General features: G+C 26.3%; 5 protein-coding genes across 5 annotated transcripts; all 5 read left to right on the top strand.

The window, feature by feature from the left end:
- Positions 1–42: 42 nt before the first annotated feature.
- Positions 43–1,687, top strand: OCT59_020167 (uncharacterized protein; the record flags this gene model as incomplete). Its single annotated transcript, XM_066149002.1, has 3 exons — positions 43–397; positions 1,040–1,124; positions 1,300–1,687. The coding sequence occupies 3 exons, from the start codon at positions 43–45 to the stop codon at positions 1,685–1,687; spliced, it is 828 nt and encodes a 275-aa protein (XP_065989957.1).
- Positions 1,688–3,334: 1,647 nt separating this feature from the next.
- On the top strand, positions 3,335–4,051 carry OCT59_020166 (uncharacterized protein; the record flags this gene model as incomplete). Its single annotated transcript, XM_066149001.1, has 2 exons — positions 3,335–3,437; positions 3,603–4,051. 2 exons carry the CDS (start codon positions 3,335–3,337, stop codon positions 4,049–4,051), a joined length of 552 nt encoding a protein of 183 aa, XP_065989956.1.
- A 1,301-nt stretch (positions 4,052–5,352) lies between these two features.
- On the top strand, positions 5,353–6,159 carry OCT59_020165 (uncharacterized protein; the record flags this gene model as incomplete). Its single annotated transcript, XM_066149000.1, has 1 exon — positions 5,353–6,159. The coding sequence occupies one exon, from the start codon at positions 5,353–5,355 to the stop codon at positions 6,157–6,159; it is 807 nt and encodes a 268-aa protein (XP_065989955.1).
- Positions 6,160–11,268: 5,109 nt separating this feature from the next.
- OCT59_020164 (uncharacterized protein) lies at positions 11,269–13,289 on the top strand (the record flags this gene model as incomplete). Its single annotated transcript, XM_066148999.1, has 5 exons — positions 11,269–11,322; positions 11,413–11,554; positions 12,035–13,069; positions 13,146–13,175; positions 13,261–13,289. 5 exons carry the CDS (start codon positions 11,269–11,271, stop codon positions 13,287–13,289), a joined length of 1,290 nt encoding a protein of 429 aa, XP_065989954.1.
- A 10,097-nt stretch (positions 13,290–23,386) lies between these two features.
- Positions 23,387–24,029, top strand: OCT59_020163 (uncharacterized protein; the record flags this gene model as incomplete). The annotated part of the gene is made up of 3 exons (XM_025331336.2): positions 23,387–23,810; positions 23,884–23,913; positions 24,001–24,029. 3 exons carry the CDS (start codon positions 23,387–23,389, stop codon positions 24,027–24,029), a joined length of 483 nt encoding a protein of 160 aa, XP_025189243.2.
- Positions 24,030–24,380: the final 351 nt, after the last annotated feature.

Here is a 24,380-nt window from a genome sequence, read left to right as displayed (position 1 = left end):
TTTTCATTGATTATCATGATTATCTATTTGTTTTAACGTTAAATGTCAACTACAAGAAAAAGAACTATACTTTCTGCAGCACAAAAATGTGAAATTTGTGAAATAAAAGAAAGGGAACCAAACCTTTCTAATGTTAGTCTCGCACAAAGGTATAATATTGGAAAGTCAACAGTTACTGATATTTTAAGTGAAAAGGAACGTTGGCTTGCAATTTTAGGAGACCAAGGGAGTATTAAAAAATTTCGTGGACCAAAATGGCCACGACTTGAACAAGCACTTGGTCTTTGGGTTGACAATGCTCTAAATACAAGGCAAGATATTGATGGTAATATTTTAAAGGTCAAAGCGGCATTTTTTGCAGAAAGATTTTCTATAGAAGATTTTCACCAGTCAGAGGGTTGGTTAACTGGTTTTAAAAAAAGACATGGGTTACAACAATTTAGGAAACAAGGTGAAGCCTCAAGTGCACCTTCAGTTGAGTCAATAGAAAATGACCGCCTTGCCTTACAAGATTTTCTTAAGTCTTATAACCCAGAAGATATTTGGAACGCTGATGAGACTGGACTATTTTGGAAAATGGAACCTTCCAGAGTTCTGGCACGTGGACCTATATCTGGTCATAAAAAAGAAAAATCCCGGGTTACTATATTTTGCGCAGTAAATGCAACAGGAACTGAAAAAATGGCACTTTCTTTTATTCATAAACACAAAACCCCTCGTGCTATGAAAAATCTCAATTATAAGAACCTTCCTGTCTATTATTTTTGGAACAAAAAGTCCTGGATGCAAGTCAGTATCTTTAACGAAATCCTTCTTAAACTTAATGAAAAAATGAGACGAAAAGGACGAAAAATTGTTCTTTTGGTTGATAATGCACCAGTGCATCTTATTTTAGATGAAACTAAAGAGAAATTAGATAGTATTAATGTGAAATTTCTTCCACCAAACACTACTACTGCACTTCAACCATGTGATGCGGGAATAATTCATTCATTTAAATGTCATTATAAGCGACTTTTTATTCAAAATCGAATTGAAGCATATGACAATGTACAAGATGGGTTTGTTGAAAAGCTTGCTGATTATAATATTTTTGAAGCTCTACAGAATTCAGCTGAAGCGTGGTCAATGGTATCAGCTCAAACAATCTCAAATTGCTGGAAAAAGACCTGAATTCTACCACCAAGTGATGAAATTGAAGATGATTCAATCTTTGATGATTATAATAATACGTATGTATTATATATTAATATTTTAATTTAAATAAACAATAAATTTTAATATTTATTTTTTTTTTAGCATTGAAGATGAAGAAGTAGAGCTTGAAAACTTAATTGCTTTTCTTCCAGAAGGTGATCATCTTAATGCACGAGAGTATATTAATATTGAAGATGAAATTGCAGAAGGTGCGCTTACTGATGATGAAATAATTGATGCTATATTAAATGCAGATAAAGAAGAAGAAATTGTAGTGGAAGAGAATGAATTGATGCCTATAATGGAGAAAGTTAGTCTGAAAGAGGCGGAAAAAGCTGTGAATAATATTACACAATTTTTGTATGAACAGGGGTCAGAATTTGGAGACGTGAATGATGAATTAAAAATTTTAAAAGGGTTGCATAAGCGTATTAAATTACTTATTGTGAGAAACCTTAAACAACTTAATCTTAATAATTTTCGTAACTAATAATATAATAATAGTAATAATGATAATATAATTGAATAAATGTACGTAATATAATAAATATAATATATTCATATAAATCACATGATTGTTATTTTATTGGTCAAATTTTATATAACAAACTGTTCGTTATAGAGTATAGGTGTCATATAACGAACTCATTCTATACCGAACAAAATTTGCTGGAACATTAGGTTCGTTATATCCAGAGGCGACTGTATTTGAAAAATTGCTAATAAAATAATAGTTAATTTCAAAAATTCATTGCCAGCTTCGGTTTCATATTCTTGGATTTGAATATCACGTTCAATTGCTCATTTTTTGTTACTTCGAACGCAATCACCTGGTTAAAATAGAGCAAATTAGAAAATGAGAGAAATCACCAAAATAAGAAAAAATACGTATAAAATCGTTACCTGCATTGGAAGATTCAATAGACTGATTTTTACTTCCATGACCATGACCACGACCACGCCCACGTCCACGACCTTGTCCACCGCCATCTTTTCTACCCCCTGATTATATTAAAATAAATAAAAAATTGCAATAATATTATAATATATCTAAAAAAATGCTTACTCGTAGCTTCCGTTTCATTTTGCACAGTATTTTTTTGAAATTTTCGCAATCTTGTCATTTTTAAATTATAAATTTAAATAAATATTCGAAAGAAATTCTTAAAATAAAAAGTATTGTAGTCACGAAATTTGAAATATTTTTTTTTTTATTGATAGATAAAAATAAAGTTTATTAGTTATATGGGAAAAAATATAAAAAGCCTATTTAAGCTATAAGGAAAGGTCAAAAAGTTTATTTAAACGAATAATTTAAACTTTAGTATATTTAAGCTTATATAAAGAAAAGTCTAAAGTCTAAACTCTATATATCAATAAATAAGCTTTGACGTGCATATGTCAACAATTAAACTTTTATACATATAAATCTAACAATAAACTTTGATAATATGTACAAGAAAGAATTTTCCAATTTTTTCATGATATGAGCAAAATAAAAATGATTAATAAAAAGCCTTCGTCCTTTTCACATTGATTGATTCTTCGCCCTACGCTTCTATTGTACTAATACTGATTAATTACTTCACCTTTTTACCCTTGCGTAATGCTGATTAATTACTTCTCCTTTTCGCCATTGCACTCCTATTGTAACACTGATTAATTACTTCGCCTTTTGCCATTCACTCCTATTGTGACACTGATTAATTACTTCGCCTTTTCGCCTTGCGCTTCTATTGTAACACTGATTGATTAAAATAAAGAATTCGCCCTTACGCTACGCCCACTTTTATGCTTTTATTGTAATAGCACTGTTTTACTGATTGATTAAATAAGGCCTTCTCCCTTACGCAATTATATATGTATGAATTAAAATATTATTAATCAAAATTAGAAAAGTTTCATATCTTTTTATGAAATCGAAAAAAAACATTCTTTTTATTTTATTTTATTTTTATTTAAATTCACTATCAAATGTAAAAATTATCAAGACTATCTTTATTGAATCAAAAATAACGAAAGTTTTCTTCGAACATACATATATATATTATAACGATAGTTAACTATAAACTATTTAACGTTGTATATAGCGAAACCTCATATAATTACTTCTTTTTTAAACTTTGTATAATTGAAAATGCGTAAAAGTCATCTTTCAATAACTAAGCCATTCTCTTTGCGCGAAAGTATAAACTTTTCTGGACGTAATATTCTTCAAAGACATAGACATCTTGGTTCGTGTAAGTGTCCAAGTTTAGTCAATATTATCTGCAAATTATGGCTAAAATTATATTTTACAGCTAACAAATTCTGACCAACATTATGATTCTGATAATATTATTCTATTATGCTTATTATACTTCTAATGTTTTTTATACTGGTTTTTAATGCAAATAATAAGGAAGGTAGTGAAGCTGAATTGCAAGATAAAATGGAGGTTGAAAGTGATAATTACCACAATGATGATGATGTTAGCATCGAAGAAGACAATGATCACTACAGCAAACACTACAGCGAAGCTGATAACTACATTGGCGAAGAAGACAATGATAACTATAGTGAGGAAGCTGATGACTATAGTGAGGAAGCTGATGACTATGGTGAGGAAACTAATGATAACTATATTGAAAAAGAGGATGATAACTATGGTGAAGAAGATGATAACAATAACGAAAATGTTTATTACGATGATAGCGATAATATTATTGATAATAACGATAATGTAAGTAGTAATCTTTTACTAGGATTTGAAGTTGTGGGCGGCTCAATAAGTTCAATTCCGTTCTTACGAAATGAACTATTATTAAACTTTCCATCTCTAGTTATTGTAACTGATGCTGTTAGTAATTTATAATAATATTGACCCTTTTCTATTTGTAAAAAAGTATGAAGAAAAAATAGTTGATTCATCAATAGACAGTGACCAAATGTCGAAAATAAATGGAAGTTTTGCACCCTACTTTGAAAATTTGACTTCTGCATTGTTGTTTTGTTGGGTACAAAAACACAATATCTGTAAGTTTATTTAAATTTGCTATAACGAACGTTATTTAACGATCTACTCTAAAATAAATTTACATCAATTTATAGCAACAAACGCATATAATGATTTGGTAGAAATATTACAACATCAAAAGTTTGAAGTAAAAGACGTTGTAAAGAATATAAGAAGGTTTCGGCAATGGAAAAATCGGTTACCATTGATGCCAATAAGAACACGCTCCATTAAAATAAATCCAAAGAAAACGCCATCTACTTCTAAAGGAACAAAACTTTGTTACTATTTATCGATCCGTGATATCATTCAGAATATATTAAATAATCCGTCACTATACGACAAGTTATACTTCGGACCGGGTGTAGAAGCTGAAGAAAAAAAGGAATATTGGCATGGAGACCTCTGGGCTGAATCGCCATTGTTTGGCCAAGAAAAAATAACTATCAATAGAGGTACTTTTGATTTACTTGATTTATTGCTATTATTATTAATGTTGTTAACATTGTAATTCATCTTATATTTCTTTGTACTTAGAAATTTATTGTCCAAACGAATTTATTATATATAAAGAAAATGGCAAACGAAGATTTGGACGAATACGATCGATAGTATCCATTAATGACGAACTTCAGATAAAAATACAACGGATTTGTACTTATTATGAATTACCAAATAATTTTCATAGTAATGTTCGATCTATTACAAGTGAATCACAATTGTGGCTAATAGATCAGCATTTGGAAGAGGGTAGTATTATCGCAAATACCTACGAGATCATTGAAAAAGTTGATATTACAATTGTTCGTGGTTCAACTATTATCACTAACGGCCTTTTTATTAAAGAAATATTATACAAAAATAACGGCCATTGGAAATTACAGGATGTAGCATTAGATTATATGCATCCATGCGAGTATTCTGCTCTAAATTCACCACCATCACCGTATAACAATCTCCGAATTTTAAAGATATTTATTGATATCTATTATGACGATTTTGGAATGTACAGGAACACTTATCATTCGTTAGGAGGAGTTTATATTCAGCTGGGGAATATGCCATTTGAAATGAGAAAACATCTTCGTAATCATTTCATCTTGGGCTTTGTTCCTTTTGGCGGTTGCTTTGAAGATTTCATTCGTCCTTTTATTAAAGATATGAAACAATTGGAAGAAGGAATTTTGATGAATGTCCAAGGAAGGGATTGTTGGATCGTAGCCGGTCTTGGATGCGTAAATGCAGATCTTCCTCAAGGCAATGACCTAACCAGTGTAAAACGATATGGTGTGATAAGGGGATGTAGAACATGCCTTGCAAAAGAAAATGCAACAGACACTACATTGGATATCGCTAGTATTTCCCGTTATCATCACATCACTAACATCCAATTCAAAAATATTTTCACAGCCACAACTCTAGAAAACCAAAATAATATTGCAAAGGAATATGGTTTGCGAACCAGTTTGCCAATTCTTGATCAGCTTCAACGGGAACGTCACCTTCAGTCACCGCAGGATATTTACCATATAATAGCTGGCAAGACGTTAAAACTACTTAAATTAACGACCGCTATGCTATCTCTAGAAGGTGAACAAATTTTTATTGAAGAATGGAAATCATTTGAATACCCCAAACAATGGTCAAAGCTTCCGAACCCTATTAGTCATCTTGAAAGCTTTATGATGTCGGACCGTGTTCGATTGGGAATGGTAATGCCATTTATATTAAATAGATCATTGACTACTAATAGTTTGAAGCAACAAGAAATGGACAAATTACAGAGACGAACAAAACTGAATTGCAATCAAGTGATTAATACAATCATTAAATGCTGGGCAATTGTAGCAAAGTGCTCTCAGTTAGCATTTAAATTTTCATTAACAATTGATGACTATATAGAACTTGAAAGGTATTTGAAAAAAGAACGAGAAGCTTTGGTTGAGGTAAAGTACAGTTTATATTAATTAATTATATTGATATCGTCAAATTTCAAATGAAATTATCAGCCCAAAGTGAGACCACAGAAGTGATTGTGTTGTAAATCTCAAGAGTTGTATCAGGGTTTCGAACTAAAAAATAACTTTTTTTGCGTTTGATTTCATTCTACTAACTAAATTATACCAAATGCAGTTATTTGATGACTTTGTGGGCCTCCCTAACCTTCACGCCAGTTGTCATTTATTGCAGCATGCAAGAACTTTTGGGACTTTTGTAAATACCACGGTTGGAACGAAGGAGATAGTCCATCATATCTTAAAAATAAAGTCCCGCATACCAATTGCAAGAACATTGAATTTGACTTAGTAAAACATTATATGACTTTGCAAGCCATTCGGCATCTTGCAGATGGTGGAATCGACCCTCGAAACTTATGACATAGCGTTGAATTCATAAATATATCTCAAGACTTTAGTCACTTATTCAAAGATTGGTTTATTATAGAAAGTTCAGAGGCAGATAACGAGAAATTAGAAGGTAATAACATATTTATTATAAATAGTTAAAATGATTACTTGCTAACATTTTTAATAGTTTGTTCACAGTCTAGTCAGTTTCGTAATATAATTCTAAGAAAGCCAGTGTCAGTTCGCAACACAAATATTAGAATTGATACAGTATCATTTAGAACTGACCTAGCTCTTGCATACGAAAGTTTCGGATACCGCGCATCACTAATCAACAAGAAATGTAATTTTTATGAAGGCGCCTCTTATATTCAAGATATATATAATACCGAGAATCGGTGCCATTTGAACACAAGCGATATAGTAACGATCCAAGTGGCCGATTATGGTGAAAGTTTCGCAGTCATAAGAGTTATCTTCAAACACAAGAGCAATGACGGATATTTGTATCCGTTCATTTATGTCGATTGGTTCGAAGATACTCACAAAATTTATGACAAATTGGGTTGTCCGATCTATATTCTTCGGCATGACGATTTTTATCACAATATTTTTCCGTTAACGGTCGTAGAAAATGTTCAAAAGGTGCATTTTGTACATGATTGTAATTCGAGATGCAAGGATAATCATAATTTGGAAAATAAGCATTATTTAAGAAATGATTTTTTTTTTAAAGCTATTTAAATATACTCATGTAATATAATATATTTTTTTTTGTTCATTTCATTTCTATCATTTCTTTAATACCCTAATTTACTTTTCTTATCTTTTCTTACTTCAGGTAACATCCTTTTAAAGGTAAAAGAAATACGTCCTCTTATTCTTTCTTATTTTATTTATTTCCGTTTTATGAATCTCCCTTGATCGTCAGTTGGAATCTTCACAAAATTCAGATTCGTTCGAAAAGTCAAAGTATTCAAAACAAACAAAGAAACCAATTAACAAAAATTTTATCTGATTAATTACTGTAATAATAATCCAATGATTTCTCTTTATTAATTTAGATTTATTTCGATTTATTTTACTTTCAGTGATTGTTATTAATGTTTCACTTCTCATTTTGTAAATTTTTTTTTTTTTAACGACCAGAGCCCGCTAGGCCACTTACAAGATTTGGAAATATAAAATGAGACAAAAAAAAACATATAAAAAATAGGAATATAAGGAAACAAACTGTAAATTTACATTTGAGACCAGAATCTTTTTTCTCAAAACTGAACTTCGGTACATAAATTAAACTACCTGAATCCTACAAATACTTATCTCCTTTCGCAAACTTATGAAACTTACATCTATTATTAGTTTTTTCTGGACTTCAATTCATCCTTTTCTCTTTCCGTCTTCATCGCGCTTCAACCATGCTTCGGAGTCATTGTTGAGTTTGTTGAATTCAATGACATAATTCGAATGTTATCCCTTGAAAACAGAATAATATTTTCTTAAGTTTAAAATACTTTTTTCATACGCTATTGTATGTTTTTCCATCAACAATTCCATTATTCTATCTCTATTACATTGACACCTCAGTAAAAACGTTCACCTTCACCAAATTTCACCATTTTGTACGATATTGCAGAATAAATCACCATATCTAGTGGTACTCTGTAGATTCTGTGTCAGCAAACCTCGTTAATAATCTCCACTACTTCTTCCAGCATCGGAGAATTTTGCATGGCTGGGTCCATCTTCATTGGTGATGTGATTGGCGTAATTGGCGGAAAAATAGTCCTAGAGCTAACTTCTGCTGAACTTGACGTTGCCCTTGGATCCATAGTTTTTATCCTCCTCTTTTGTTTTTCTCTCTTTATCTTGTGTATATAGGGTTAGATAAGACCCCGAACAATATATATAAAGGTAGGTTTTGAGTTTGCTTAACCAACATATAAAAATTTTTCCTATATGAGATTTATTATTGCTTATTTGATAACATAATTTTTAAATAGTCAGATATAATTATGCGTAGCAGAGTATTAAATTATTAATAGTCAGATATATATTTGCGTAGCAGGATAGAATTTTTTAATATATATATATAATATAATATATATTTACATTTTCACATTAAAAAAATCTAATAAAATATGTAAACAAAGTTATAAACATATTTGTATAAAAAAAATTTACTATTTTTAATACAAAGAATAAGTTAATTGTATACATAATACAGGGAACATTTTTAGACGTGATCATGTAACGTGTTTTTGATAAAACAAATATGCATCCGCGTAACATTAAAATATTAAAATCAAAAATCATATACGCGTCTGTGTAACAGTTAAAAAATATATATTTAAATGAGAGCAACAGGTGGGTGGGAAGGAAAAAATAAGTGTTTTTCTGTTTTTTTATAATTTTACACTATAATTTTTGTAATAATCAATAAAAGTTATTTCATTTTTACTTAGAAAATTTTTTAAAAATATTTTTTTTGACAAATTTTACAGTAAATTTTAAAAATAAAAATTCCGCGTATTGGTAGCGTTACAAAAAACATGAATAAATCCATAAATATCTATTCAATCATGATAAAAATTTAAATATAAGTAGATTCGAACCTGCTGAACAACTTTACTTAAGAAGGTTTTGGATGTTTCCTTTGACTAAAGTGCCTAAATTACGCTCTGAAGGCACAGAACAGATATACGAAATATTAATAAGAAACATTTATAAGTTGTAATATTACAAAAAAATAACAATAGCTTTATCCATACATTATTTCAAAAATTTTTGTTTTTTTAGTTTTTTTTATATACATATTTTATAAAAAAAATTATATATAAATATATATATGTCATAAAATAAGTTGCTTAGCAGTGTAAAAAATTTATGGGTTAGATAAAAGTTTGCTTAGCAGACATGAAAAATATTTGCTTATTGACCTTAGTAAATTTTGAATTTTTTATCTGACCTATATATATATTGTTCGGGGTCCTGGTTAGATTGTATGATGGAAGTCTACGGTGAAAGATAGGACAGAACGTGACCGGTAGCAACTAATATGAACATTAACTCCAGAAAAAGAATAAGGTGGCATTGTGAAATGGAATGGATGCAGGGATAGAAAGAAAATACACATCGATTTCACAAAGATAATCAAATTCGGAAAAGAATGGAAGATGATATCGTATTTCTGCAAGTATTAGAGAATTATGTTAAGAGGCTTGAGAACATTTCGTACGTTCAAGGAGATCTATAAAGCTCCACAATTTCTGTCACATAAGAAAGATCCATTCGCAAACTTTTATCGTAATCTTCTGAAAATGTGATCGTTGCATGAATCGTTTGGTATATACGTTGTTTGCGGGATGAAACTTTATGTACTACTCCTAACTTCTCTACTATTTCTTCGTACACAATGTCGTAGAAAATGCATCACGTGCAAACTGATTGGCAATCCGGATTCCTCAATCACACAGTTCCGGCACGGTTCAATTTATTATTTGGTATGGCGTTATTTTTCACCCATGATAAATTTTTCTAACATTAAGACAACTATATAGAGAGTACATATATCACCGCTAACATCTATCTCCTAAACACCTCATATTTGCCATTCATTACTAATCCACTCACTATTAACTTCAACTAGTGCATCAAATCTTCCTACGATCAGTACCGTTTGATGAAAGGGTAGGTCATCTCCGTCAGCCAGCTAGGATATCATCCTTTATTTCCCAGGTCTCATTTATAGAACTTAGCGCGATTAAGGTCATTTTTGCTGTGCCATATTTGACGATTTTTTGGGACTTATGTATACAGAGGATGCACATTTACTATGAATTTACTATATATTTATTATGTATTTACTATGAATTTACTGTATATTTATTTTGTATTTACTATGAATTTATTTTGTATCTACTATGAATTTACTATATGTTTACTGCAATTTGCTACATATTTATTATAAAGTTAATACAAATTTTCTATAAATTTACTACACGTTTAATGCAAATCATACATACGATTACTTTAAATCATTTATACAGATTCTTGCTAACATTTATATAGTTTCTTTGTATTAGCAATACTATTTCTATACTACGACTATAATTTACTATATATTTTCTATATTAAATACATACAACTGTGTTAGAATTAACATAGAGTAGCCATACGCCTACTACGTTAAGTGGCGGCAGCATGGCTACTACATAGCCACGATTTCATGGGTTTCAGTAAAGCAATTTTTATACTTAAATTTTTACGTCTCATCAAAGATTAGTAAGATTGGTACTATTTTTATTTTTTTGAAATACAGAAAAAAGATGTACATTACCAAAAAAAAAATTAAGTTTAAAAAATAATTTTACTTCACATACTTCGCATATTAAGTATTTAAGTATTTACAAGATGTAGATCTCTTATGTACTCACCATCATTCCATCATTTTAACCATTTCAGGTTAGATTAGTTCTCTTTCTTTTTATGATGATCAGCAGCTGCTTACGAATTTTCTTTGTCACAAAAGTAGTAATTTTTGTATACAATAGTAGTACAAACAGTAATACAAAATGAGTAATACAAAAGTACGCAATTTATTGAACTTCGTTCAATTAATAATTTTTTTCTTTTGCTTATAATAATTCTGGAATTTATTTTGAGTAACGTAGTAGTTTGTTTATATAACTAATATTAAATTATAATCCACAACTCAAATTAATTAATATGGATGAAAAGCCAAAAAATTTATGGGAGGATACTGATGTTGATAAATATCAGGTAATAGCAATTTAATGTTTTTTAATAATTATAATTATTTTATTGAATTTTTGTAGTTAAAAATATTAATAATTTTTTGTCTATTAAAAGTGCCATGTTACAATTTCTACTATTGGTTTTACTATTAAATCAGAAAATGTAGATGAAAGAGTAGTTCATATAGAAGATTTAGAAAAAAGAAAACAAGCATATGGAATATGTGGAGAATGTAAAGAACCTGGTACAGGAGAACGTTGGTGTCAACCTTGTAATGCTAAAAGATTTAAAGATAACTTTAATAATTGGACTAGTGGAAATAAAGATATTGATGAATTTATACAACAATCACAACTTAATGCTGTACATTATTATAAATGTCTTGAATGGATACCTTTTGAAAAATTTCAAAATATCACTTATATTGCAGAAGGTGGTTTTGGAAAGATTTATTCAGCTGAATGGCCTGAAAGAAATATTGAATATTGGGATATTGAAAATCAAAAATGGTATAGATACAATTATAATAAATATGCATTAAAAAGTTTGAATAATTCTTCTGATATATGTTCAGATTTTTTAAATGAGGTAATTTAAACTTACTTTGTCTTATATATAAAGATTGTTATTTGCATTTATTTATTAATAAAAATTTTCCTTTTTGATGATAATTAGATTAAATCTCATCTTCAGATTTATCTTGATAATATTGTTCAATGTTATGGAATTACTCAAGATCCAAATAATAAAGAGTATATGATGGTTTTAAGTTATTGTGAAAATGGAAATTTGAGAAATTATTTGAATAACTCTGAAGAATATATTAATTATGGATCAAAAATTTATCAATTACAACAAATTGCAAGAGGACTTTTAGGTATTCATAATGCTGAAAAAGTTCACAAAGATTTTCGTTCAGGTAATATATTGCGTGATAAAGGTTTTCTTTCATTTATAAGTGATTTAGGAATGTGTCAACCAGCAAATAAGCAAAAGGTTAAAGAAGAAGGAATTTATGGAGTATTACCATATATGGCACCAGAAGTTTTACGTGGATACCAATATACAAAAGCAGCAGATATTTACTCATTTGGAATAATAATGAACGAATTTCTTTCTGAAGAAATTCCTTTTAATGATATTCCTCATGATGATTTTTTAGCTATTAAAATTTGTAAAGGACTTAGACCAACAATTTCTAAAGACATACCAAAGTTACTTGCAGATTTAATAATAAAATGTTGGGATGCTGAAATAAAAAATAGACCAACCACTAAAGAATTGTATCAACTATTAAAGAAATGGAATGATGAGATTAAAGATATTGAAGATAGTGAAGATAGTGAATATAGTGAATATAGTGAATATAGTAGTGAAGATGATGGAGATGATGAAGATAGTGAAGATGGTGAAGATGGTGAAGAAAGTGAAGATAGTGAAGATGGTGAAGATGTTAAATATAGTGAAGATGTTAAATATAGTGAAAATGTTAAAGATAATGAAGATATTAAAGATAATGAAGATGTTAAAGATAGTGAAGATGTTAAAGATAGTGAAAATGCTGACAATAGTCAAAATAGTGAAATATATTTTCAAATAAAAGAATGTAATAAAATTAGAAAAGAAAAATTCAAAAATAGATCAAATGAAGATAAATCCAAACACTTCAAAACACATCCACAAGCAATTTATACTAGTAGACTTTTAAATTTCAAAAATCTTCCAAAACCAGTAAATTCTTCAGATGTACCATCATTTCAAGTTAATTCAGGTAAATTTTCCATTTTAATTAGTTATGAAAAAATCTTATTCAAGTTTTAACAATATCAACTTTTTTTTAATAATAGATGATGTCCCATCAGTATCAACAAATCTAAGTAAGTATAATCATTAGTAATACTTGTATTTTGTAATTATAAATTTATATTTTATTTTAACAATATTTTGTTATTTAATTTATAGTTTCAGAATGTTTTGATTATAGAATTTAGTGAATCAGGTAAAATAATTTATTTAAAGTTATTTATTATTTTACTGATAATAATTTTTTTTAATTGTTTTAATAATAGATCACAATTAAATAGATAATTTAAACAATGAGTCTTAAATTATAGTAGGTTTTTCCAGTAATAGTCAGAAATAAATTTAGAGTTTAATACTTTAAAAATTTTTATTAACTTAGTTTATATTTTATTTACTTTATTATTAGTATATCTTAGTAGAAATTATTATGGTTGGTCAAATATGCAAAAATATATATATATATTAAAAAATACATTAAAAATATCATATTATTTATTGAGAGGGTTATTTTTTTTTTATCTGAATAAATTTAAAATAATTTTTTTCTTTTAAGAAGTTACCTAGTAAGAATTTAATTGACCTGTCTAAATTATTTCAGAAGTGAGGTCAAAAAAAAAATCGGGTTATTGTCTCTTGTGAAACACATCAGGAAGTTTTTAGGTGGGTCGGTCCATGTAATTCCACGTGGGTTTGCTCAGAAATACGTGGAATTTCACACATTTCCAATATCCTACATGGATCCATACCGAATTTCGTGGACTTATGCCGAAAATACCACGTGTTTCGTCACAGGGTATTCGGAAAATACTGGAACTATTTAGATTTCCACATATTTCCACAGTATTTGATGTGGATTTCCATGTGGATTTTAAACGGAAAAAATTCCTGATTCAGCAACTGCAATTGTTTCTGCCAGAAATTATTGGCTCATTTATCATATAATTTTTTTTTTTGTTTTATTATTCATTCTAATACAATAAGTTTAGTAGAATATACTCATTATACTCTATATTCACAATCTTAAAGGACAAAATAATAAATTGACCGAATTTGGTTCAGTTAAGAATTTAAGAAACTTTATCTTCTAAAATTCTCTGGCACTAAATTTAATTGATTATTAACCAGTAGTTTATTGATGGAAGTGAAGTGATTACGTTATTCACGAACTGCCAGACTAAAACTAACTACAAGCAATACAAGAATGTTTGCTGATAGTTAATTTAATATAAACGTTACTATTTAATTTTATAAAAAAAATTTATTTTCAATTGATTGAAATGGAAAAAAAAGCTGTTTATTATAGACACATAATGAGTACAAAATAAAAAAATATTTTTAAATATAAATTCAATCTTACAACTTCAGTTGAAATAAAGTGCAATACAGTATTTTAAAAATTGCTTAATAATTATGAAATATATATTGTAATAACCATTTAATCATTTTATATGATGTTAAAGTTTGTTATTACATTTATCGAAATCAATATATGGAAACATGGTAAGCTATTTCATGATATTATAATTTTAAAATGGGGTTTAATATCGCATTTTTATTATTAAAAGAAATGAATCTATTATACCAAAGAACTGAATGTAAGGTACTTTATAAAAGAATCTGAAATGAAATTGGAATTACGCTTGTCCTATTAAATTACATAGATGTTATGCAGTATCTATAAAAGTAAACAAATTTTTAATTTTTATTATGACAACATTAAATATAATTACAGGACATAATAAATGCATCATATCCCTTTATAGCCGTTTGCAAAAAGGTGTAGTCAGTGGTTTTTATCACATTTATGTATAAAGGAAATCGGGAAATCAAAAAATCAAGATCATTAACTAAATTTAGCTCAAAATTAAACTTTATAAGCCAAATAAAATCAAACTCAAATTTCTTAAATTATATCCAAATTATAAAAAAAATAATGGCTGATACACAATATACTAAACTTAAGTAAACAAGGAACCTGCTTTGGGTGCCGAATGTGTTTATACTGTGGAATTGACTTACAACAAAAAAAATGTAAATGTATAATAACTAAGCCACCAAATCATGTCGAAGATATATTATACGTTGTTTTTAAATCCTCACTATAAACTGGAGGCATACTAAATATTTTGTTTATAAAAGCCGTTAAATTTCATTTAAAATGATCAAAATTTAGCTGTAGAATTTATTTTTAACTTTATTTATGGTTTTTGGTAGTGATATAGCAATAATATTTATCAGGGAATCTGGGAAATCTTTAATATTACGAAGTTTATTCAATGATAAGTTTGAAAAAAGAGGGAAATCTGGGAAATCTTGTGAATTTCCCATGATATTATGATCGACGCCTAACTACACAATTTCAAACGGCTATAATTTATTCAAGTTACTGTTATATTAAAGAATCTCATTAAAAATCCACTTTCCAAATGAGAAGATTAATTTACTTATTATATAACTAGTAAGGAATTCTTTCATTATGGTAATTAACGATGTTATACATATAAAATGAAATGCACTTTAGAATTTTAACATCTATTTTGATAGAATATTTTCTTCACACAATTGTGAAAAAAAAAATTTCTGAACATTCAATGCTAACTGTCGAGACCTTAACTAAAAAAATGATTAAGCTCGTTTCATATTATATATTATTTACAGCAATACTTACCTTGATATAGTAGATATAATGGGGTTTTTTTTGTTAACATTACCAATATTAACGTTATTTCCATTCACATGAATAACAGGGTATTATGTTAGATATGAATGATTTATTTATATTTTAGACAAAGCAAGATCAATTCGTGGAACAATGATCCTTTATGCTTCAATATTATTCCATATAATAAATAATTATAAATCAAAGAATTAAAATGTAAAGAAATTATTGGTACTTCTGATATGCAATGAATAGTTTCCACTTTAAGACGTGCTGCAATTATGTGTCACTTGAGAAAATAACTTGAATTTTTTTTTTTTAAACGATTATTTAAAGAAAATCCAATGTACTACTATATGCATCCATATCCATCTGGTTTCGTTACTTAAATTACTTTTAATAAATAAATTAATATTTATTTTTTATAAAATATTTTTAATTATTAAAAAATATAAATGCAGAAAAAAAAATGAAACAGTTAATGAGCTTCTTTTGTTTAAAAACATAAAATTCCAATAATTTTTAAAATTTTGATAAAAATATGCCTTGATCAATGATTGATCAAACAACCTTTTGCAGTAGATTAATCACATGATCAATTATATACAATCAATTAAACGTAATCGAATTTTGTGAGTTTTACTCGATCAAATCATTGATCAATGTATTTTGAGTCAATTAAAATACACACTACTCTAATCCTAAACAAGTTTAGATCGGATCAATCAGTACATTTTTTAGGTAAATAGTACAGTAGTATGTTTTGTTGCACTTAAAAACTTTACAATTCTTTGTAATTACGAAAATGAACGGATGAAATTAATTATTTTAGATATATACTAGCTGTAGCCTGTTGCGCTGCAACAGGATTAAATGAGTTAAAATCAATATATAACAATAAAATTTTTGTTTTATATTTAGATAAATTAAATCTTATATAATATTAACACGTTTTTTTTTATTTTTAGGTAAAAAAAAAATATACTTATCCTAATTAAAATCATATAAAGCATATTTATTCAATAAAAAAAAATATTTTATTTTGATTATATTGTAAATAATAAGAAAAAATTATTAAAATAAAAAATCACGCTTTACCGTAGGACCGCAGCATCAATCTGATCAATCCGATCACTGATCAGATCTGAGCCTAAAAGACAGAGAAAAAAACCAGGATGAAAAGTATTTAAAAATTCAGTTTTTTAAAAAAAATTGGAAAGAAAAATTATTAAAAATCTCGGTTTTAAAAAACTGTAATATTAAAAAAAAAAGATCCGGTCTAAGAAAAAAAGGCCGAAAAAAATATTGTTATTTGAAAAAAAATCTGGCTTAGAAAAAAAAAGAGATCGAAAAAAATATTATTATCAAAAAAGATCCAGTCTAAAAATGACCAAAAAAAAAAAATACTATTAAAAAAAAAGTGATCCGGTAAAAAAGAGACCGAAAAAAATATTTTAAAATCAACGTTCGGATAACTATTTGCTGTCGGCCGATCGCATCATCCTAAAAATGTTGACTGATTATGGAATTATTAATAGATAGGTTATATTTTATTGTATATATATTTTAATAAAGAAGTGCGTGTTACTAAAAAATAAATTAAAAGCTTTTTTTTGTTAATTAGCAAATAAAAAAAAATATCATTATCCGGAACTGATTAGCAATGGTAATTGGCCATTGGAACGTACACATGACCCGGAAGCAATCAAATTATTTAAACCATAATAATTATATAGATCAGGCGCAGGCGAATCACACGTTGCGCAATTCAAAATTATTTATACAGGATAATCTAAAACTCTCCGTTACACACGAATTTTTGTTAATATAGAAATTATTGAATAAAGAATCTGAGATATCCAAAAGAGAAATGTCAGACAAGATTGACATTATAATATTCATTTCCCATAGAGTTTTCATTACATAAATGGTAAAAAATGGGTATAGTACAAAGTATGTTACGCAGAAGAATAAATTTTGTCATTAATATAAATATACATTATATTTTACTATTTTATTTAAACTTTACACGAACATAGATTACAAAGATTCAACAATAATATGCTAAAGCAATATAAACTATGAAGTGTTAAAATAACACCAATATACTTTTCTAACGCACGAATATTTAATTTGCGAAAAGATTTGTTAACTGTGCTAATTTTTTTAAAACTTTATAATCTAATTATTATTTTCTTAAATCGACTCAATAATTTCTAAATTAAAGTATTAAATGAAAAGTCTCTTTTTTTTTACAAAACATCTACTACTCATCTACTCCGCAAATTTTTTAGACTTTTTTTTTTAAAAAAAAAATCGGGAACTTTTTTTGTGAAATAGCTATAACAATTGTATCCGCGATATTCTGACGATTTTATATTTATTATTAATTATTTTATTGTTTTTTTTAAATTAATGTATAAAATTAAAACCGTTACAAATTAATTTAATAATTATAAATATTTGTACACTTAATAATTTTTTATTATGGAATATTGTACTATTACCTACTAATAAAAATTTATGTAATTAAAAATTTAATACCAGTTGCCATATATTCTTCAATTTTCAAAATGTGTAATTTAATAAATATGAAAATTTGTAATACAAAATTTACGATTCCTTATTTTTGGTTTCACATTTTGATTAGATGATGACAAGCATCTGACAAAATTGATTCTGATTGGTAGCTTCGATACATGTCGCAGTATCTGAAAAATAACTTTACAACATATTTGTTTTAATAACACATATAACTAAAATTACTGTAGTTAACACATTTGTTTCGTAATAAATGCTGTATATTCAAAAGAAAGTTAAGAAATACTAATATGGAAATTTTTGAATAAAACATCCAAAGAAAAAGCAAATTTATGGAAAGTTGTTAATTGGAATGAATATCAGGTAAATGCAATTTCACCTTATAATTTATTATAAATAATATGACTTAAATAATAAATATATTAAATTACTTATTTAGAAACATGTTACAATTTCTTCTATTGATTCATCCATCAAAATCAGAAGAGATTGATGATAAAGTAGTCCATGATGAGTTATGTATGTCAGGATGAACTTATAGTGATGTTTACTTTTTTATTAGATAAAAAAAATGAATTTAAAATGATTCTGGGTTCTGAAAGGTAGATTTGTTATTAATTTTGATAAATTAGAACAATTTTTAGGTGAATTTTAGATTAATCTTTACATTAGACAATTAAATAGATTGTATAATTTGTGTAATAATATAAATATCTAATAAAATTATAAATTCAGAAACACATCAGTAAAAAATTGACTACCAATAGCCCATAATTTGTCTTAAAATTTGTAAAAATAATAGTTGAGTACTAATGTAATCTGGCGAATATCTTCAGATCAACATTTTATAATTGACCTAGTCAAATTTAAGTCGAATGGACGAATGGTCCTATTTCGACTAGCGATAGAAAATGAAAAATAAGTCTGTAAGTATTAAAATTCATTCATCCTCGAGCAATTTATACCAGTTAGACTTTTAAATTACAAAAATCTTTCAGAACCAGTAAATTCTTCAGAATTATCGTAAATCTTTCAATTTTAATTACTAGTTATGAAAAAATCTTATTCAAAGTTCAAATTTTTTTTTTTAATAATAGATGATGCCCATCAGTATAAATAAATCTAAGTAAGTATAATCATTAATAATTTTTGTAATTATGAATTTATATTTTATTTCAATATTATTTTGTTATTTAATTTATAGTTTCAGAATGCTTTGACGTTCAATTTAGCGAATCAGGTAAAATGATTTATTTGGAGTGATTCATTATTTTATTAATAGTTTTCTCGTCTAATTCGTCTAATTTCATTTAATTTTTTTGTTGAGTCTAGGTTTTTTCAAGAATAGTTAGAATATTAATAAATTTAAAAAATAATATAATATTATATCTTGGTGTAAATTTTTATGACAGATTCAATAAGCAAAAAATATGTTTATATTAAAAATATATTATTTAATGGGAGAGTTTTGCATTAAAAAAGAGATGCTCAACTTTGGTTACAAACGTTAAAAAGCGAAATGCTTGGCAGATATCATTCTGATATCATGATAAAAATATTATGATAGAAAATCTTTAGGTTAGCTTGTCTATTGAAAAACTTAAAATTGGTTGTATACAAAGAAATAATTTTAAATTTGTTATTATCTTTATATTTAAAAATGATTATTGTTATATTTATTATTAGTTTGAATAAAATTTTAAAAAATTTTATTTCTTTATAAGAAGTTATTTAGGACTTTAATTACCCATCTAAAATTATTTTTGAGGTGGGTTAAAAAATATTGTATATTTTTTTTTCATGTAACAGAAACTGCAATCGTATCCGCAGTAATCACTTCAGTAAATTAAATACAATAAGTTTAATAGAATATAATTGACCGAAGTTCGATTCAGTTAAGAATTTTTGTAACCGAAAAAAAAATTCAAATATCATTGAAAATTCAACAAATTATTAGCTAACAAAAAATGATTAAGCTTGTTTCATATCATGTGAATAAATATACAATACATTTACCAATAACGCTGATAAAATAGTAAGACTTGCTACATTTTAAGCTTTTCGATTCTTTATAATTATGAAACGAACGGATCATCTTTTCCATACTATTTCTACATCACTATACAAACATTATTGATAGTATACTTTATTTATTTGATAATTAACGTCTATTTATTAATATTTCCAAATAAATATTAATTAAAATAAAATTTTCATATATAAAAAGTTGTGGATGAACAACATGTTATAAGTAAGTAAAATACCATCAGTTATTTTTAGCCCAAAATCCTAATACGCCATCTCTACTTCATTATTATGAAATCCTATATAAATATCTTGATTATCCATACCAATTTTACCATTGGATCCTTAAAATATAAACTATTGGTATATTTTAAATTGATTTAATTATTTTATCAAGATTTGGTATTATTTTCATATCTAATTTTCTTATTAAACAGGGTGATAATGTCTATAAGTTATAATCACTCATCCCTTAATAAATATGTTGGAGATAAAATACGTGATGATCGATCGGGGTACTTACTGTCAAGCTATATTATTAAAAGAATATAAATGGTGAAAAATGCTTATTATAAGTATGCACTCCGCAGAAAATAAATATTGTCATTAACATATTATTGTTGAATCTTTGTAATTGTACAAAGTTTAAATAAACATAGTAAATATAAAAAAGTGTTGATATAAGTATGATATTTTCGTACCGTATTAATGAAATACACATACATCTAGAAAACTTTTGGCAATAATTTTCCTTTGGTAGAGTCACTTTCTAAATTATGATCAATAACATCAATATCTGCAACATGGTTTCCTCCATTCAAAATTTTTTGTGGTTAAATTAAAAAATAAATTCAAAAGTTAATTATTTTCTTAAAATCGATTCAATTTATATTTATTTTTACGTTTATCATTTTCTAAATTAAAGTTTATTAAATAAAAATTTTAATTTTTTTTTTAACAAAACCTTTTTTTTTCGAAAACAAAAATTTCATGAACTTTTTTTTCGCGAAATAGATATTAAGATTGTATCCACAATAATTTGACAACTTTATTTTTAGAAAAAAAAAATATAAAATAATTAATAAGAAAATTATAATGTTTAAATACAATTTTTTTTTAATTATAAAGCCATTTTAACGACACAAAAGTTATAAAATTGGTTTTCATACCTTTTTTGACTCAACCGCCCGGGGTTTTAATTTCTAAATTCAAAAAATTTTAAAAATTCTGGAATTTTTAGCGTGAGAAAATCAATTTGAATATTTAATAAAGTTGCATTTTCTATTATATTAGGAATTAAACAATCATGCGATTTTTTGACTGCGCCCTAATAGAAAAGCAAATCCTGTTTATCACATGATATTTTAAAATACATTTTTTATTGGTCAATTATATAAATTTAAAAAAAAATTTGTTCAGATTTGTGAATGAAAACTAATTTTGTCATCGTACATGTCACAACTGAAAGTGTATCGACAACAAAAAATTATTTTTATGATTATGAATATTGATACACATTAATTTTTTAATATTGAATACTATTATTATTATCTTCTAAATTTATGTAATTAAAGATATAATATTCTTTAATTTTGTAAAATGTATAATTTAGTAAAAAAAAATCTTACTCGTATTCAATATAAAATTTGGCCATCATGTGATACAAAATTTTGACGATTCCTTATTTATTTATCTAAATGGTTTCACAATGTTTCAAAGCGGCTGACAAAAATTGTTGAACCTGATTGGTATGGATTGTAGCCTCAGATGTGACATGTTGTGCATATTTTTGTATACATTGAACTCTATAAATAACTTTGCGTTCATTAAATTTGTTTTAATGATTTTCATTTATTATAAAGTACTACACATATAGTTAAAATTACTGTAGTTATCACAATTGATAAGTATGAAATCATTAAAAAAAATATTCAAAAAAAAGCCTAAACCAAGAAATTTATGGAAAGAAGTTGATTTTGATGAATATCAGGTAAATGCGATTTCACTTTATAATTTATTGCTGTATAAATAATATGATTTAAATAATAAATAAAATATATTTTAATCGTTTATTTAGACTCATGTAACTGTTTCTTCTATTAATTCTGCCACTAAATCAGAAGATATTGATGATAGTGTAATTTACATGGACGATATAGAAAAAAGAAAAAAAGTATATAGTATATGTGGAGAATGTAATGAACCTGGCACAGGAGAAAATTGGTGTCAATCTTGTAATGCAAAAAGATTTGAAGAAAATTTTAAAAATTGGACTAGTGGAAATAAAGATATTGATGAATTAATACAACATTCACAACTTAATGCTGTAATATATACAAAATGTCTTGAATGGATACCTTATGAAAAATTTCAAAATGTAAATTATATTACCAGAGGAGGCTTTGGTAAAATTTATTCAGCTGAATGGCCTGAAGGATGTATTTTGTATTGGGATATTGAAAATCAAAAATGGAAAAGAGCCACAATTCATAAAGTTGCATTAAAAAGTTTGGATAATTCTTCTGAAATTAATACTGATTTTTTAAATGAGGTAACTAAACAAAAAAATTAATTTATCATGTTATATTTAAATTGGCATTATTGACATTATAATTTTTATTAAATTTATTTTTTAAAAAAAATTTTAATTATTAGATCAAATCTTATCTTCAGATTTATATTCGGAATATTGTGTTCTGCTATGGAATAACTCAAGATCCAAATACAAAAGATTATATGATGGTTTTACATTATTGTAAAAATGGAAATTTAAGAAATTTCTATTTAAATATATACGATGATATGAAACTTCTTAGATTATCATTAATTGCAAATGGACTGTTAAATATTCATAATGCTGGAAAAGTCCATAAAGACTTTCATTCGGGTAATATATTGGAAGGTGGGACAATGTATATAAGTGATTTAGGAATGTGTCAACCAGCAAATAATAAAGATAAAAAAGAAGGAGTTTATGGAGTATTACCTTATATGGCACCAGAAATTTTACGTGGATATCAATATACAAAAGCTGCTGATATTTATTCATTTGGAATAATTATGAATGAGTACCTTTCTGAAGAAATTCCTTTTAATGATATTTCTCATGATCATATTTTAGCTATTAAAATATGTAAAGGACTTAGACCAAAAATTTCTGAAGATATTCCAAAATTTTTTGTAGATTTAATTATGAAATGTTGGGATGCTAAAGCAGAAAATAGACCATCTGCTAAAGAATTGTATCAAATTTTAGCAAAATGGCATGAAGAATATATGAAATTCAATGGTGAAATTTATTCTCAAATGTGGGAATATAATAATAAAATTAGAGAAAAAAAATTGAAAAACAGATCAAATGAAAATAAATCTGAAAGTATTAAAACTCATCCTCAAGCAATCTATACCAGTAGACTTTTAAGTTTCAAAAATCTTCCAGAACCAGTAAATTCATCAGATTTATCATCATTTCAAGTTAATTCAGGTAAAATCTTCAATTTAATTATGAAAAAATCTTATTCAAGTTTTAACAATATCCAATTTTTTTTTAATAATAGATGATGTCCCATCAGTATCAACAAATCTAAGTAAGTATAATCATTAATATTTTTTGTTATTATAAATTTATATTTTATTTTAACATTATATTATTATTTAATTTATTTAATTTATAGTTTCAGAATGTTTTGATTGTAAAATTTAGTGAATAAGGTAAAATAATTTATTAGTGATTTATTATTTTATTGATAGTTCTCTCGTCTAATTTTATTTAATTGTTTTAATAATATATTTCAATGAAATTATTTGTGTAGACAATTTGAATTATGTATCTTATTAGTAGGTTTTTTCGATAATATCCAGAATGTTATTAATAAATTTAAAGTTAGTGCTTTGGAAATTTTTATTAACTTAGTTTATATTTTTATTTACTTTATTATTATATCTTAATGGAAATTATTATGGTTGTCAAATATGCAAAAAATATATATATACAGTATATATTAAAAAATATATTAAGAATACATTATTTATTGAGAGGGTTTTGTGTTAAAAA

This window comes from Rhizophagus irregularis, chromosome 3, assembly GCF_026210795.1.
Source record: "Rhizophagus irregularis chromosome 3, complete sequence".
Classification (NCBI taxonomy): domain Eukaryota; kingdom Fungi; phylum Glomeromycota; class Glomeromycetes; order Glomerales; family Glomeraceae; genus Rhizophagus; species Rhizophagus irregularis.
This window is presented reverse-complemented; position numbering and strand designations above follow the sequence as displayed.